The sequence below is a fragment of the Orbicella franksi genome, chromosome 1, assembly GCF_964199315.1.
Source record: "Orbicella franksi chromosome 1, jaOrbFran1.1, whole genome shotgun sequence".
Taxonomy (NCBI): Eukaryota; Metazoa; Cnidaria; class Anthozoa; order Scleractinia; family Merulinidae; genus Orbicella; species Orbicella franksi.
In genome coordinates this window covers 19,341,054-19,358,860 of record NC_138145.1, presented here as the reverse complement: position 1 = coordinate 19,358,860, position 17,807 = coordinate 19,341,054, and the positions used below count along the sequence as shown (strand labels likewise).

The window sequence follows — 17,807 nt, the reverse complement described above, 5'->3', positions numbered from 1 at the left end:
TTAATTGAATGTTTATTTTGTTTTTTACATGCTTCTGTTCAATGTTTTAGTTTATTAATTTTGTTGGTGGACCTTTTCTGTAGAAATCGTGACATAACAGAGGAGGAAAACCCTTATGATGCTGTAACCATTGAAGAAGAAACAAAAATTTATGAGGACCTTGTTTCTTATCAAAAATTTCCAGTAGGTTAAATGTGTTTTTGTTCCTGCAGATTTAATCAGATTGTAAATGTTTGTACATGTGTGGTGATGGGAATGTGCCCATTTGTAATTTAAAATATTTCGAGCCTGTTGCAAATTGTGGTTCAGAATTAGCAATTTATGTGAGACAACTTTTGGAATGTAGAAATGTTTCACATAGCCTCTTAACCTATTATGTGTTAACAAATGGTGTTAGATATACTGTTTCCTCTTTTGTAATGTTACAGAAGCCTGAGCGACAGACCTCAATAGAAGAGAAAAGGAAGTATGTTGTAGCTGAGCTCCTTGAGACTGAGAAAAGTTATGTTGAGGCTCTTAAAATGATTCAAGAGGTAACTAATAAAAGTACATTTTTATGTTATGGAATTTTTTTTCTGCTGACATGTACATGTAGCTTGAGAAAACTCTGCATTGAATGCTTTTTCATTTTCATTTAATTTTGACAGCATTTTATTAAAAAGTTACAATCAATGATGTCACCTGATGACAAGGCTAGGATCTTTATCAATATAGAGGTAGGTTACAGTGAGACATCTTTCTTATACATGTACTATAGCTTACCAAATTGGGTTATGTGTACTTTTCTTTTTACAGGATTTGTTGAAGACTCACACAAAATTTGTGGGCAAGCTAGAGAAAGGCTGTAGCAATGGAGGAATGCAAATAAGTCCTGTTTTTCTGGAATTTGTATGTACAGATAATTGTAGTTTGCAGTGTTTTTAGTGGTAATTTTTGTTGATTTCATTTACTCAAAAGTTGTTGCAAGACTTAGTGTTTCCTTTTTGTTTTTTTTTTTAAGTTCAGATCCTTGATAGCCTTACTTTAAAATTCTGTTTTCCAGATTAAATTTATTAAGAATGTATTTTTTTATTTTATACACTTTATTTCTTCTCTAGAGAGATGACTTATTAAAGTATGGAAAATATTGCACAAAAATGTCAGAAGCTCAATCTTATGTAAGTTTTTTTACACTATATTCTTGTTGGTGTAACTAAAGGAGGTGGGTGGTAGGGGGGATTATTGCATTTTACCGCACATGAAATGTTGAGAAGTATAAATACAGTACAACCCTGTAAATATGACCACCTTCAGGCCATGGAAAATTGGTCGCATTAATGGGGTGGTTGTATTAAAGGGGTTCTTTAAATAAGTAAATGACTGACTGAACTTTTTTGCGGGTCAGAATAAAGTGGCCGTAATAACAAGGTGGTCGTATTAACAGGGTGGTTGTAAGGCGGGGTTCCACTGTAGTTCTAAGCAGTGGCCAGGGCCTTGTGGTGTGTCTCTGGGCTGAACACTTCACTCTCTCAGTGCCTCTATCTACCACATTACTTGGAGAATGAATGGGTGCCAGAAAGAGCAACCTGACAAAAATGCTGGGGGAAGGAGGAAAGAAGGAGGGTGGAATTACTTGAACCTATTTTGGACAAAGAGAGAGAGAGAGAGAGTAGTAGCAATCCTCTTGCAACCTGTAGTTACTTAGACCTGTAATATGCATTGGGTGTACAAATCACTTAAGTGACAAGAGGTGAATAGGTTTTGTTGAATATCTCCGCATCAGAAAAACCTATGACCATGAAACCTTCTTCAAACCTTGCATTTGTAATAAGAAAAACAGTGACCTAAAATGAGCTTGGGTTTGAGCGATAGGTTTTAAACAAATTTTGATCCAAAAAGTATAAATTTAAAATGTGAGAAGATAGAATGTCACGTGTAACAGCGCGCACAGATTATTTTTCTCAGTGTTTAATTTAAACCACCACCAGTTGTAAGAAATAAGTAAAGTTAACCAACTCTAAGGATACAACTGATATTTGGAAAATAATGCACTCCTTGTAGTCAGAATCCTCCTAAATTTTGAGCCAGCCGATCAATCATGCTTCCCTTTTGCTCTCCAAGATAAAATACGAATCATAACTCTACAATGTCAACGTCCTGTTCAACTTGTATACGTAACATTCACAGATATAAATGCTCGTACAATAAATTCGTTTTCTTCCAATTTCTAGCTTGATTCATTGCATTGCATTGAAAATATACACTGTAATCTCAATCCCCAAGTGAAATGATAGCCATCTTGTTGACCAAAATATCGGCATCACCACCCTACACATTCCTTTGAAACTCGCTTCTCTGACCTTTGATTATTGCCATCTTCTCAACATTGCTCATTTCATGACCAAAGATCTGCCAAAAACTTGACTTTGTACATTCCTGTGGAAATACGACTGAAAATTTTGATCCCCAAGTCATTTGTCAGTGTAGTGGCATTAGTGTGATATGAAAATTCATTGAAGAAATGTACAAATCTCTCTCTGCCTTTCTGCCACCATTTCACCCTTATCAGTGTACGCGATGGCACTTGCTAAGGTAACCAGGCCTTGTTATTGTACAGGAAGTTTTGTAACCAGTTTTAACCTGAGATTGCCCTGAGATTGAACTTTTCTCCCACATGGAAGATTACGCAAAGGATTATGGGTAATCATTTTTTTTCGCAGGAAAACCCCTTAAGAGTTAAAAAAAAATATTTTTGTGAACGGATTTGTTAATTAGGGCCTATTTTAGTCAATTACATACATTTCTGAGAACTTCTACTGTGAAAACAGAAAAAAAATTGGCCTATATTACACAAATGTGCACCTGAAGCTTGCTACAGGCCGTAGTGTTTACAAAGTAGTAATGGTGGCCATGGAGAGGACAGTAATGTTAATACCACCTTACTGGTAATTTATTTGTAACCCATGCAATGTTATGAATTTACATCTTCAGATTGATGAACTTTCCAGAACAGATCCCAAGTTTCGTGAAGGATTAAAGGTACAGTGAAATTGCAGTAGCATTACTTGTATCTTTTGTATATCTTTGTTGGTGTTGTCTTTTTTTAGAATGATACATGCATGCTGTATAATTTATATCTTCCTTCCTTCTGATTTATTTGACTAGTCTTAGTTCAACTAATTGATTTATATGAGTTCTACATGTAAATGCTTGTACTTTCTTTACTACATACTACAGGAATGTCAAAGGAGAGCAAATAGCAAGTTTGCATTGAGATCTTTGTTAGTAGTACCATTTCAACGTGTTTTAAAGTACCCTCTTTTAATACAGGTAACTGCACTGCAACCAAATTAATAAACTAGAAGATTGTAATGTTTTCATTGTTAAATATGTTAGTTGAAAGAACATAACTTATAATCAGGGGTTTCATTTAACTATTAGGACTGAACTATGTAAGGAAAACTTTCTGCTAGATGTTCAAACCAGCTGGGCAAAATAATTGTCCTCACAGCCGGTCAATTTGCGCAGTACCTGGCCCTTGATGAAATCCCTGCGTATTTAATCACGAGCACTCTCTCGTGGGGTGCTCTATGCTGATGGTATGTTTGTAAAATCCAGAATGACATGAGTGTTCACTTTTTTAAGGTACGAAGAGTGCCCAATCACTTTGTAAACTGCTGCTATCTGCAAGTTAACCAGGCATGTTTTTGTCTTTTTCTGTGTGCTTATTTTAGGAGCTTAACAAGCAGACAAAATCAACACATCCAGACAAAAAAGGCCTTGAAAAAGCCCTAGCGGCTGTGCAGGTTGGTATTTTAACTAAGACTTTCCTCTAGTGCATGGTATTTTGTTATCACCAGTAAATTGCTTTGTTTGTCATAATTTGGTGGAAGGGTAAGGATTTTCAGTTTAGACAGGACCAAAACGAAAATGGAAGATTATAAATTGAGATGAGATGAGATGGAACTTTATTGAACACTCCCCTGAGGGGCTTTAAGTTGATCACCACAAGTTCTGTTTAAAACCTAAAATAAATTAATGTATATAAATTATAAAAATGATGTGTCACTAACTAATTGAGAAAATTAATAACTAAATGTCTTATAACGTTCGCTTAAGTTTACATTTAAAAGGGCTATAGTTTTTACATAGCTTAAGATCTTTATATAAGATTATGAGATTAATATTAAATTATGTTACATGTGTATCTGACACTTGTATGTGTACATGTTCACACACATGAACTGTTTACAACAATAACTTAATACAAGTTTGTCAACTGAGAGTAGTAGGAATTGTTTCATATCAATTGTATAAGGACATCTATAATTATTCAGTTTGAATTCATAGAAACTTAGAAATTTAATGTTCTAAGAGTGTAATCCTTTTTCATTAGTATACATGTAGAACGTTATTTGGTAATTATTGCTAAATGTGTGTCTGTGTAGGATGTTGCAAAGTTCATCAACCAATTGAAACGTGATGATGAAAACTCAAGAACTGTTAAAGATATTGAAGACAGGTGCGTGAATGAAAGAAGCCTGGTCACTAGTAACTTCCTTTTACCAAAATGGATGTTTTTATGTTGTGTACGACTGAGCAGATAAACTTTCATAAGGTTAATTTGCTTGCCCTCTATTACTATCGATGCTTTTTAAAATAATTTAAGATTGTACACATGCTCTCATTGGTTGGTAGGTGTGTTTAGATGAGAGTTTGTAAACCTTGCTTTTTGAGAATTATTTTAATTAATAAAAGCAATAGAAGACTTTTTCCATATTTACATACCCTCATCTAAACACTCAGGGGGTTTGGAGATTTCTCATGTATCTAAACACTTAGGGGGTTTGGAAAATTCTTGAAAGTTATGCAAACCCCTTGACTGTGCCTCAGGATTACATAACTGTCTTGAACTCTCCCACCCCCCCCCCCCCCCTGGAGTTTAGGTGAGGCTATGTTAACACAGAAAAAGGCCTCTATTGCTTAAACAGTGTATGTGCAAGTACATTTACCATTTGGTCCCACCAGCAATAAATAGGTGACTGCCTAAATTCAAATACATATATATCTCACATAGTCCTGGGATGAACTACAGAATGGTTAACTTCAGAAACAACTAAGTAAAACGAGTTTATGTAAATGTACGTTGTCCTTATACATGCACACTGAATCAGAAGACAGTTGTCATATATCTGACATTGTACTATTATGTAGTACTGCAGAGGCAAATATGTTCTTTACACATTTATTTTATATCAAGTTCTTAAGTTTATTTTTTTCTTTCCTGTTTTCCTCACAGCTTGAGCAGCGAAGTGGTAAGATTTCAAATCAGTCATTAATTCATGTTGCTGATAATAAACAGTTGGTTACATGTACATATGGTACAGTATCAATTTAATTCAGCTAGAGATCTCTATCTTCAAGTATCTTGATTGTAGCTACAAATACTTTGTGCAAACATTCTAGATTCTGCTCTAGGCTCAGAACATTTATTTCATTTTAAGTCAATTTTCAAATTAATATAATTCTCATTTTTTTTGTGTCATTTCAGGATATTAATTTATTCAGATTTGGGCATCTTTTGAAAGATGGTGAACTCCTCATAAAAGTTAGTGATCAGCCACCTAAGAAAAGGTATGTGAATTGATTGAAAGAATGATTAAGGCAATGAAAGAGTTATTTTTTCTGGATAGATTGAAAGAAGTACACATGCAATGTTGTAAGATTATTTTACTACATGTGCACTAGACTGTTTCATCAAATTTTACATGGCTACTTACTTTAACAGTGTATTTATTCAGTAACTAAACTTTGTTGGAACATGTATATATGTTGTCTAATTTCATTCTTTGATTTGCTTTACAGACATGCTTTTCTCTTTGATACAGCGCTAATTATCTGCAAGACAAAGGTTAGTTCTTTTGTGGGAACAGATAAGCGAGTAGTTGTATGGATCGTAACTGTTTACCATTTGGTAGCTGTGATACATGTATACAATGTATCAGAAATAAATATGTTTAGTAACATTCTGAAGGAAAGGCAAATATATGATTGTCGAGCCATAGAGCTGTAGAATTGTAGAGTTAATTATGTAGATAGCCGTAGAACCATAGAGCCATAGAGTTTATTACCTAGATATGTGTGATAGTAGAGCCGTAGAGTTCATTATGTGGAAATGATCCTTAATTAATGAGTTCAGGTGTAGGGCTTAATATAAACTTCTACAACAGACCAAACCCTGTTGGTAACCATGGCAACATGCCACCGTTCTATATGTGCATGCAAGAGAAGAGGTACAAAGTGATCGGCGATTAAAGCATAGAGGTGTAGCGCTCAGCGAAAAAAACTTCTACAGCAATGTGAGGTTCATAAAATGGGTGCCAGTTGGGCTAGTTACCCTTTTTTCTGTCTTTCCCTGTATCCACATACATGTACTTGATTTAATGTATTATTTTGGTTATTATTTATTATACTGTACCTTTTACTGTAGGGAGACACATACCACCACAAGCAGTCCATGTTTCTCCAGTACTTTGAAATCCAAGACATGCCATCTAATCCAGTAAAGAATAAGGTGAGATTTAATGTTTAAAGTTGTAATTGATACTAAGATCTCCTTGGATGCAATAATTATTAATTTGAAAAATGATAGGATAATTTAGAGCATTATAAACTAAGATGGTGATTGTGGTTTTAAGTATTTTCTTGTTTTTTCTTGCAGTTTTCTCACAGTTGGTATATGAAAAATCTGGAGCAAGGTATGCATTCATGAGAAAATTACATTGCAAAGCACTTGTTCAGTTTATGATGTAGTTTTTAGAATCCTTTGTAAATGTAACCGTTATTTTGTTCATTATGCAAGGCTGTAGTCCTAAGGTTCAGCTGTTCTAAGAGTGGACAATGCTATTCAGTAGAGAAGTGTTTAGAATTTTAACCAACTGTGCTATCCACAGGATAGTGATAAAACCTGTGGATAAGATTGACATTGTCCCTCTGAGCGACTGTTGATTAACTGAGCACGATATTCAGGGTGTAATGTCATAGTCTAACTGAAGTTCATGGTATCATGTGCTTTTTACCTGTAGAACGAAATTCTTGTTATATGTCAACCAAAACAGAAGATATGAAAAACAAATGGATTAATGACCTTACAACGGCCATGTAAGTATGTCCTTATTTGTTTCTATCTTGTACAAAAGTGATTTCAATTCCTTGTACAACCTGCTCTGGCCAAGTACAACAAAATGAATTCTTTCTGAAGCCCCACTAAGATCTTGTATGATGTTTACTTTCCAAGAAAATGAAAATTACGTGACTTGACGTTTCTTCAAAATATTTGTGAGTTTAAATTAATAAAGAACTATTTAGGTTCTGAAAGTTTCATTGTTAGGTACTTGTGAAGAAGAACTCCCCGAATCGTGGCCTCAGACGTTTTCTGGACTTTCTTTGCAGCAGCTTAAGTTCCCCCATTACAGCTCAGGATGTAGGGCCCAGGTCAAACGTCGAACTTCACATGAGACGGACTGAATTGCAATTTGAGTCGATCCAATCGGTAAAGCTCGACTGTTGGGTCAAACGCCAAACTTAATTCCAATTTAGATCGACCAACGATCTATCCGTCTGCTTCAGACAGATAGAAGGTGTTAGTCGATCTAAACTGGACGAACTTAGTTGAGTCAGACATCGAACTTGTCATGAACTTAATTCGCTCAGTTTAGTTTGTCTCATGTGAAGTTCGACGTTTGACCTGGGCCTAAGGAATTCCCCAAGTGTCCTCGTTTCCACCGCAGCAATTAGTTTGGTTGTCACACATTGCTTCCTGCCACACAACTGAAGCATTCCGTGGCAACTGAAATAATATGCGGCTGCGAGAGATAATTTCATCAGACTTCTTAACTTGGTTATTACCCTTGGTTTCAGGGACGCTGTTACATTAAGGAACGTTGACCAAGGTACATTTGTTTAAGTTAAACTTCCTTCACCAATTCTGTGCGATGTTTTTCATCATGTGTGGCTTAATTTTTCAGTTATTATATATAGTCCAGTGCTGGAAATAATTTTTCTTCTTTAACAGGACATGTGTCCTTTCAAATCTTCATTTTGGTCGGACATCTTATCAATTTGACCGGACGTTAATTTGCATAATTGATTCGCATATTAATTAGCATAATAAAATGTATTGGCAAACTGTAAAGATTTTCAATACAAATCATTCAGAACTGCTTTTAGATTTGATTTATTTTTCATTTATGATGATTAGATGACTTTATCTACAAGATAACTGCACCAATCTCTCCTAGTAATCTCCTGATTATACGTTCTTCAAGCAAACCTAGTTTGCTATTGAATGCTACCATTAAAGGGACACAGTCAGCTTTGGGACCATGCTGACCTTGACACTAGTTTTTCACTTTGAAAAAAGTTCGCCTCAACCTGAAATCAAAGTACATCTAAAAAATCCACTTCAATCTTCGCAGTGTTTTGCTTGATTTTCAATCATTTATTGAAAAGCCTGTTTTTGAGTGTGCTTTTTTTCATCCTATGATGTTATTTTTATCATATTCGGTTAAAAAACATATGGATCGCGTCTCTGTGATATGCAAATTAGCTATGAAATGGTATCAAATGCGCATGTGCTCCAGCTGACTGTGTCCCTTAAGCAGGAGCCCATCACTAGGAGTGTACAACTACCCCAATTGTTCCTTTCCTGGCCTATTCGTAGACCCATCTATTTTTATTTAAATTTACCGCGAATTCAGCCCCCGCAGGAACCTAAGTGACCAATCACAAGCACAGACTTTATAATTTCACCGGAAGATTAAGTTGACATGTCCACCTGAAGCCGCCATTTTTCTCCTTACTGAATCGTGCTCACATAGACTGGAACTGACCTTTTTTGTGGGAAAAGAAGCCTAAACATAGACCGGTCTGTAAAAATACCATGACTTAGTATGGGGTTTAGTAAGGGAGGTCCTGACCAAAGTTGACTCTAGGGTACATACATGAAGGGCTAACAGCACATAGCAATGCACGTAATGCATAATAGGGCGATTTCTGAAGGGTACTTTATTTGGCAAGTACAGGAAAGGTGAACTCTTCCTCTTTTAATATGATATGGCAGGAGCCCAAATGGGCTCCAGGATATGCCTTAAACTGTCAGAATTAACAAATTCTTGAGTAGCCATTTGGCGACTAAGTGATAAAAATCAAGTAGGAATTTTATTCAGAAAAGAACTCAATGCATAAAATCTGTAAAGAAAAAATTTCCAAGACTTTTTGGGCCGCTAATTTTGTATACGTAGCTAATGTAATGTCTATGAAAGATTCATGCATTTCCAAGAGACACAATCGGTAGGCATACATGACGTACTCAATCCTCAATGGTTTGCAATGCATTATAGGGCGATTTCAAACACGATCAGCCATTTGCAAGTTTTCCGATGTGAGGGAATCCGTCACGGCAAAGCAAAAAGATACATTGCCTTCTTTTCTTATATTGAGTGTTACAGAAGCAAAGATCTTTGACTATGTATTTCTGGAAGGACATAATGTCTCAGAAATAACCGTTATTGATCGTTAACACAGAGAAACGTAGTCGCCATTGTGGTCGCCTGTTAACGCAGGCGTATTTTCGGCTGTTGACTAAACCAGAATTTTTGGTCGCCAGAGATGAAATTTTAGCCGCATTGGCGACCGTACCGATCGCAATTTCGAGCCTTTTAATAATGTATCTAGCTAAATTTTATGGATGGACAATAGCTTGGTGTTGGTGAAATGTTCGGACATCATGTCCGATCATAATGTGAAATTGGCCGGACATATTCAAAATTTGGTCGGACAATGTCCGTTGACCGACTGTTATTACCAGCCCTGTATACTCCTATATTATGTTTTCTTACAACGAACGATCAAAAATCAACATAATAATCAAAAATGAAACAAACGAAAAATGTAGTTCAGTAAGATCGCTCTCTGTTGTAAGCATGTAAAACAGTGTTTTCCTAGATACGCGTTGGTGAACTTCTCACGGGCGCGTTTTACTCTACAGGCAGTCACAAGTTTGAACTACATACATTTCCTTCGCCGACGTATTGTGGAGTTTGTTCAAATCTATTGTGGTAAGTTGTGCTGTGATCGTCTTGAGCCGTTTAATATTTTACTCGGTTACTTTAAATCTATACTACAGTGGAACCCCGTTAATCCGGTCACCAACGGACCACAAAAATCTGGCCATTTTAACGGGGTGGCCTTATTGAAGGGGATCTTTAAATAAGAAAATGACTGACTGAGTTTTTCTTCGGGCCAGAATAAATTGGCCGTAATAACGAGGTGGCCGTATTAACGGGGTGGTCGTAAGGCAGGGTTGCACAGCACTGTATTTTTATTCAAGGCTCTTTTACGTACAATTTTTTTATATTTTTTTATCATATTCCGCATTTGTCATAAACTAACACAAAACCTCTGGCCCCATTTTTCTTTTTTCTTTTCAGGGGTTTAACAAACCAAGGATACAAGTGTGCGAGTAAGCTTGTTTGTTTTATAAAAAATGTTTGCCATAAATGTTTGTTACCATGGGAAGTCGGTACTTGACAACTCGCACGTGACTACTGGGACCCATTCCAAATGAATTGCGGGTGACTAACGATATTTGGTTTGTTGTTTCCAAAGTACCGAATGAGCTTTTTTATTGCTTTACGAAAGTGCTTATTTAGTTGGCTAGTGAACTAAATATCTAGTCTTCTTGAGTAAGTGTTCTTCATGAGTTGTTCAATAATTTGAATTGCAATTCGTACATCTAAAGCTTATGAAACATTTTGACAACTCAAAACAATTCTACATTGCAGCCAAAAGGTTTCCTTCAAATTATTAAAATTTGCTGATATAGTGGTCTTTGCTTCCGAATTAACATCTCACGTTAAAAGAATGTTTTATCCTACCGTTGCTGCCCTTTCTTTTGTACCACACAGGCTTGATTTGGTCGCTAAAATTGTAGAAATTCCTTTGTTTGTACTTGTGTTGCCCGGTAAGCGAGGGACTAGCGAGTCACATGACACGTGTGCGATGCTCAAACTTTCCCGCCAAAACCCGCCAACACAACCGAGAGTCTATGAACTTTCTGTAGGACTCTCTTGACCAAACCGCGATTGAAAACTTTTTCAACTACTAAAGAGTTATAAACTGTTTGCCTGCAAACACCAAATTTATTTCGATTCATTTTGTTTTCTGTATCTAAACTTTGGAAATCTTCGCTTTTTTTGATTTGCAGTTTGTGACGCCGCCGCTCACAAGGACTGCATACCAAAGACCAGTGCATGTCGAGCAAGTCCTGGATTCCATGGTCAGTTCTCTGGTACATCGCCATTTCGTCCCCATATGGCTGCCAGAAATCCCTTCTCTAAACAAACTTCGTCGCCTATACCTCCAAAACTCAGCCCGGACTTAGCTAAACATAGAAAAGTCTCGGCGCCAGCGAGAATACGACAAGGTACTTTTACACCCTCCTTTGAAAACCGGAGCTACAGTCGAACTCCTTTTAAGCGGCCACCCTCGGGGAAATGGGAGGTGGCCGCTTGGTAAGGGTTCGTCAGGAATTAGTTGGAACGCCATTTTATTCAATTACAAACATGCCTGCGCCTTGTGACCATTGTTTCACGTAATGAGGACTGCATATCACTGTTTTCCTGATTCACTTGTACGAACATACTATATCCTATCACTGTCATAATATAATTTAATAGGGGGCGGCCGCTTAATAGGGTTTCAACTGTATTTGGTTGCATGCACGTGCAGTTCAAACACTTTGGTTTCCTATATTCGTGGAATTGATTTATCAAAGGTAAATAATCAAACGGAAAGTAATTTATGTTACCATCTTGAGGAGCTAAACTGTTGATGTATTTTCTGTACTGGTCTGGCCCGCAAAACGTCAGGATGAGGTTTTGTGGAATGACAGGTGACCGTGAAATGGTTGTTATATGGATTAGAGGTGTCGTGAGTACTGTATTTTGGGGATCATTTTATACTTGCGGGGAATATCCAGACAAAGCCTTTAGACGTTACTTGTTCCATAACGTTTGTTCTGTATGCCTTATTTCTGCCATATGTTTAATGTCAGTTGTTTGTCATTTTGGTTTGAACTTTGCAGGAAATACAAATCAGTCTCTTTACGTAGCTACTTCAAAGTAAGTATTTGTTTCAAAATTCGTTTTGACTTCTAATTGTAATTTGCATCATCCTTGTCACCCTGACTGACTTTGCCTAGTTCCTGTAGGGCTTTCTTCCAGGCCTTCACGGTCAGTTGATTTCGGTGACGTATCCGAGACGAACGCACTTTTCGCCCCGGACCACGTGAACCGAAAACGATTGACCGCGGCGAAATATTGAAGACTAGGAACTAGAAAATGACTGACTTACATTCAGTTTCTCTTACAACATTAATAACGCAAAACTGAAAGCTTTTAACATCGACTGAATGGACAAATTCCAAGTCTTCTTCGCAGCCATTATTTAACCAGTACTGCAACAGGGAGGAAAGCGTTAAGTTCGACAAATGTGATTAAAATGGTTCCGAATGATCTCTTCGTCTAGACTGCCAAATTCTCAGACGTACTATGAAAGAGAAGGTGTGCAATCTAAGGGAACTTAATAGTTGATTTTGTTTTGTTTGTTTTGTTTTTTTTCAACTGACAGCTTTGCTGGAATCGCTCCTGGTGGCCGCCCAGTTCTTAGTTTTGTAGTCGGAGATGATATTGAACTAATCAACAAGAATGACCCTGAATGGTGGGAGGTGAGTTCGTGCACATTCGTCTTGTAATTTAATGTCTAGGGATGAATACAATTTTTCTGCGTGCAAGAAAGGAATCATTTGAAGCAGGACCTCCAAACTAAACTACGTTTACCCTAACATAATCGTTACGCTAGTCGTTTTTGTCGTCGTTGTTTCTTTGTGGACGATGCAGCACAGAGCTTCCATGTTCCAACGAAAAATATGTTCACCACAATTGTAACCGAGATCGACATTCCTCCTGACGTTTTCCCGAATTTCTTCCTCTCTCCGACAGGGCCGGTCGAAGAGGACTGGAGCCGTTGGTTATTTCCCTCAAAGTCACGTGGTAGGTAGAAGACAGAATTTTGCGAAATTGTTTGTCCTATACGATCTAAATGACTGGGAAATCTCGTGAGATCTGTCGTCGCGAAATTTGTTGTATGACACCTTTGTGTTTTTTTTTTTTTTTTTTTTTGCTGTTATAGACGTTAAAAGCAACATCTCGCTACGAAGAAACGACGATAAAAGAGGAGTGAGTGGAGATTTGTCCTGTTGTGTCCTAATGCTAATAAGAATTCTCCTAGGGCTAAGATTAATAAGACATATAGAAATAGCTATAATAAAAAAAAAAAAAAAATGGTAGGTGTGTAAGAGTCACGCTCGGTAAAGGAAAGCAACATGACCAGTTACCGAAAAGTCCGTGACTGTTTCCATTGTGAAATTGAAGGACGCGAAGGAGTAGAGACTGGTCGCAACTTTATGTTCTCTACCGTTTAACCATGAGTAATGCAGTAATGTATGGTCGTGTAATACTCTCTTTTCTTTCTTAGAGTTCATTCGACTCCTCCACCGTCAAATTTGAACGTTTCATTAAGAAATTTCAACTGGTAAGTGATGTTACCTTGGTATGTTATTCACAAGGTGAAGGGTTTGGTTACACGGCGTCATGCGCTAGTTGGTATTGATAGAATTTTAGCCCGTGTGACAGGCGCAGGATTAGGAGACATAAAGATAGGGGAAAACAAGGCGAAGTGCGAAAAGGGAGTGTTGCGTTGCGTTTTTGATGTGAGGCGACTCATGTATCGCGCAATCAAAATGTTATTGGGTAAATGCTTTGTAGTTCAAGTACTCAGAGATTTCCAAGGAGTTTTTGTAAGGTCTCAGAAGACCAGTTGCCAGCTTATCACGTGATTAATATGTATTTACTTATATTATCTTGCTAGGTTTGCCGGCAAGAAGGACAGACCGTGGGCTGCACAAGAGTTAAATACCAAGAGCGACGGCACTTTCCTAATAAGGGAAAGTGTTAACAGATCTGGAGAATACGCTTTATCCGTCAAGTAAGAACTAATAACGTGTCAAGGGTTTGTAGCTTGAGCAGCGTAAACTCAGAGCCTTAGAATAAAGATTGAATGCTTGTTTGGGAGATCCAGGAGCCGGTGCTAAGTAACTGCGACCAGCTGGCGAAGTTCCCCTCGAAATGTTGTGCAATTTTCTCATTGGTTAATGGCAATTGGAAAATCTTCGGGACGTTCACGAGGAAGAAACGGCGATTTTTTTCTTGACCGAATCAGTGTTTTTATTATTTCGCACAAACCTTGGTCATCTAAGTTTTCTTCTGTTTTCGATTTTCTTGCCACTGTGGCCTGAATACTTGAAGACTGTGTTGTGTTGCAATAGTATGTCTTTCTATATAGAATAATGACGTTTAAGTAATTCAACAAATGGCGTTCGCATCTAATGTTTTCCTGAAATCGACAGAACAGTCATGTGGCGGCTCCAAAGGTGCTATCACGTGACGACATTTTCACTCAGTTGATAACGCCATTTGTTTTCTTCCGACTCGCAGATTTCGTAGTGAAGTAAAACACATTAAAATCCCATACGAAGAGGGAGCTTTCTACTTAACGAAAGCAATATCTTTTTCATCAGTTGAGGTAAGTGATATCTTCAAATTGTAACGTAGCTATTAAATATTAGAATGCACTTGAAGTTTCGTTGTGATACTGATTTGAGCGATATCAAGACTTTTTTTATCGTCGAATTTTTGATCTCTCCTCAGACGAGGTAGACCGCTTGAATGTTACTGTGTTGCGAACGGTTTCTTTTCCCCTAAAAATGATGAAGGGGGACTCAGAACTAAAGGTTTCCATGGCTAAGGGCTAACTTTCACAAGACTACCTATGAGCTAAGTGTCTATAACCCTTGATGTCGAAACCCTCCCTCCCTCTCCCGGCTCCGGCTTACCTCCTTGCCTTTCCGGGCCCTTTTCCTTTTCCTTATCCCAGTTTCGACGGACAGCAGCAGAATTACCTGAACAAAATTACTTTCGTAACTTTCTAATCTCAGGAACTAGTTGAGTACTACAAGGCCAACACTTTGGGCGTAAGTTTTCCAGGGCTAGACACGAAGCTACGGTACGGAGTTAATGAGGAACAAAAAGGCAAAGGTAACTTAGCACATTTACTTGGAAGTACAGTCGTGGACAAAAGTCCTTGGAACACGTACTTAATTAAACGAATTGTATGTGTTTTACTACTGAAGTTTGAAAAAACACGCTGCTTTCCTTTTAAAAACGCGTTGTTCCCACCCAATACAATGTTGAAAATCAGAAGAAATTGCAGGTAAAGTGGAACTGCGCCTTACGACCACCCCGTTAATACGACCACCTCGTTATTACGGCCACTTTATTCTAGGCCCCCCCAAAAAAGCTCAGTCAGTCATTTTCTTATTTAAAGAACCCCTTTAATACGACCACCCCGTTAATGCGACCAATTTTCCATGGCCTGAAGATGGTCGTATCAACGGGGTTCCACTGTAGTAGTTTTCAACATTGTATGGGGGGTGGGGGGCGAGGTTAGGCAGGTGAAGATGTATTCGCGTCTGGCGTGTGCGCAAAGGCGCCAAAAGTGCAAATTTGTCCCAAGGCTTTTGTCCATGATTGTAGCTTCCTGTGGCCTTTTTTTGGCATATATACTGTTCATATAATACTGGTTACTGTGCGCAAATTTAGTTGTCATTTTGTTAAAGTGCGCCATTACTTGTAGGTGGAATTGGTTGGGCCAAAGCATTGTATTCTTATTCGGCGAGGAATCCAAAAGAAATTTCTATTCAGGTAAGTATAAGTTATACGCATTCCTACTCTTTTCCAGTAGTACTGGAAAGATTTTTAATATAGTTACTTTTTTAGTCATCACCACCCCTACCCCCTCCGGATATAGACCCATCTATATGTACACAAATGTAAGCCCTTTACTTTGTGTGCCTCACCGGCCAGTTTTTGCCATCATGATCTGCTTCGCGTGCTTGTTTTCTTACGAACTTTCGATTTTCCTCAAGAATATAAAACGTCTTTTTACACTGCCTGTTGTAGGTTTTATCGGGTTAGTTTTTGATAGGTTTCTTATAATATATACTTATAAGCCCTTCAGATTTAAGGCCCCTCCCCCCGTTAATAGGTCCACCCAAAACCCTTTAAGAAGTTGTATGAGCCCAGGTCATGTAACCGCAATTTTACCGGGTATGCTGTAGTGGGATTCTCGCTTTAAAGTCTGCGAATGAAGCTTCTGAGCAGTGGTTGTTGTCCAAGTGACGACGAACCTTTCGTTCGTTCTTCGCAATCTGAGAGCCAGCAAGTGAGACAAACTTACAGTAACTGCATTTGATTGATTCATTCTGTTGTGTTGACTTGTGCAGAAACATTCCAAGATTCTGATACTCAACAAAGAAGGTGATTGGTGGAAAGGAGAATGCGATGGCCAGGTGTGTTTATGGGTAATTATAGGCGTGTCATTGCGACCTCGGTATAGGGTAACTTGTAGCTTAATGTGAACGTCATGTTTACAAACCTCTTTTTCCAGCCTTCTGAACAGCTGTCTTGGAAGTGAATAAAGTTTGGTGTGGAAAGAGGGCTCTCTCGGTGCTACCCTGTAGGAGTTAGAGATTGCAGTACCACTGAGTTCCAATGCTAATCCTTTTCTCCATTTCAGGTTGGTTACTTTCCGTCAAATTTCGTAGAGGTCCTCAAAGATACTATTGAGCCGCAAAACTAGAACATTCTCCATTGGAGCTTAATTGTGTTCAACACCTAGTAATGGACGCCACTTGCCCTGAGCGAAGGATCGGGGATGAAAGCCCTAGTCAATTTAACGGTTAAGTTGGCGAGGATCAAGGCTGTACGGGAAAAGGGATAGCAGTTGGATCGTCACAATGAATCAACGTATCGATGAAGTGAACATTGAGAAGAAATCAAAAACTGAACCATATAGATAATATTGTCGTTTTGTGTTGGCTCGAGACGACAAAGACTTCTTGCAAACACAACATTACGACTAAACGTTTTTATTCGAAATTTCGCGGTTAATCGCGGACAACGTTTCTTACATTAGTCTAAGAGAAGTAGCTCTTCTTTGTCATGTATCATGAGGCATGAAGCGAAAAACGCACGCAGCAGGAAAAATAGCCTTTTTTGCTTCTGCTTCAGTTGATAATACACGAGTTTGAAGGTGTAACTTATTCAGGGCCGGCAATCAACGGACGAAGTACGCTCACTACATAGGAAAATTTGTAGTGAGGCGGTCTTCCTGGGTTGAACCTGGCCTCGATTTTACAGAAAGTGGACAATTCTTGTTTGAATCTTGTTTTATTTTAATATAATGACCAAAAGCCAATGTACTTAGGTCACAGTTACGCTGGTCAGTTGACCGCAGAAAGTGATGTGTGAATTGTACTATTTATAATTTCTCATGAGAAATTTCTAGTTAGTCGAGACAGTCATTCATGTGAAGGCAAATAACCCAATTAGGTGAAATATCTCACAGGCCAAAAGGCACAGTCGGATATCTTAAAATTATACTTCATAGCAAGGGTTAGACTATTTTAACAAAGGAAATGAAAATAAGGAGGTGTATATACAATTTTCATTTCAGATATCCTCTAAGCCTCTGTTAAGTATGATATAGACATATCAAACTGTGCCTACTGTTAAAAGGTGTCGTGTTAAACAGCTGTTTGTTCCAAATACGGCAGGTTAGGTTAAATGTCTACAGATGGATACAAGGAG

The 17,807-nt window shown here is 37.9% G+C and overlaps 2 protein-coding genes across 4 annotated transcripts in view; both read left to right on the top strand.

The window, feature by feature from the left end:
- The window catches only part of LOC145495553 (zinc metalloproteinase nas-15-like), a 24,965-nt gene extending 23,493 nt beyond the window's left edge, over positions 1 to 1,472 (top strand). Inside the window, exon 8 of the mRNA XM_081475193.1 lies at positions 1,463 to 1,472. The gene's annotated coding sequence lies outside the window, so the exon portion shown is untranslated. The remainder of the gene's footprint in view (positions 1 to 1,462) is intronic.
- The window catches only part of LOC145495393 (proto-oncogene vav-like), a 22,477-nt gene extending 4,670 nt beyond the window's left edge, over positions 1 to 17,807 (top strand). Inside the window, exons 5-34 of one of the 3 annotated variants that reach the window (XM_081475017.1) lie at positions 84 to 183; positions 429 to 533; positions 648 to 716; positions 796 to 888; positions 1,098 to 1,157; positions 2,971 to 3,018; positions 3,217 to 3,309; positions 3,714 to 3,785; positions 4,428 to 4,501; positions 5,279 to 5,294; positions 5,531 to 5,613; positions 5,845 to 5,890; positions 6,470 to 6,553; positions 6,701 to 6,737; positions 7,065 to 7,140; positions 7,900 to 7,931; positions 10,028 to 10,097; positions 10,470 to 10,501; positions 11,246 to 11,464; positions 12,125 to 12,161; positions 12,670 to 12,766; positions 13,041 to 13,091; positions 13,231 to 13,277; positions 13,576 to 13,632; positions 13,969 to 14,085; positions 14,595 to 14,682; positions 15,095 to 15,194; positions 15,793 to 15,860; positions 16,442 to 16,507; positions 16,735 to 17,807. In XM_081475017.1, the coding sequence (XP_081331143.1) occupies positions 84 to 183; positions 429 to 533; positions 648 to 716; positions 796 to 888; positions 1,098 to 1,157; positions 2,971 to 3,018; positions 3,217 to 3,309; positions 3,714 to 3,785; positions 4,428 to 4,501; positions 5,279 to 5,294; positions 5,531 to 5,613; positions 5,845 to 5,890; positions 6,470 to 6,553; positions 6,701 to 6,737; positions 7,065 to 7,140; positions 7,900 to 7,931; positions 10,028 to 10,097; positions 10,470 to 10,501; positions 11,246 to 11,464; positions 12,125 to 12,161; positions 12,670 to 12,766; positions 13,041 to 13,091; positions 13,231 to 13,277; positions 13,576 to 13,632; positions 13,969 to 14,085; positions 14,595 to 14,682; positions 15,095 to 15,194; positions 15,793 to 15,860; positions 16,442 to 16,507; positions 16,735 to 16,797 (2,200 nt within the window). In that variant the 3' untranslated portion in view covers positions 16,798 to 17,807. The other 2 variants (XM_081475022.1, XM_081475010.1) reach the window with 2 other exon arrangements.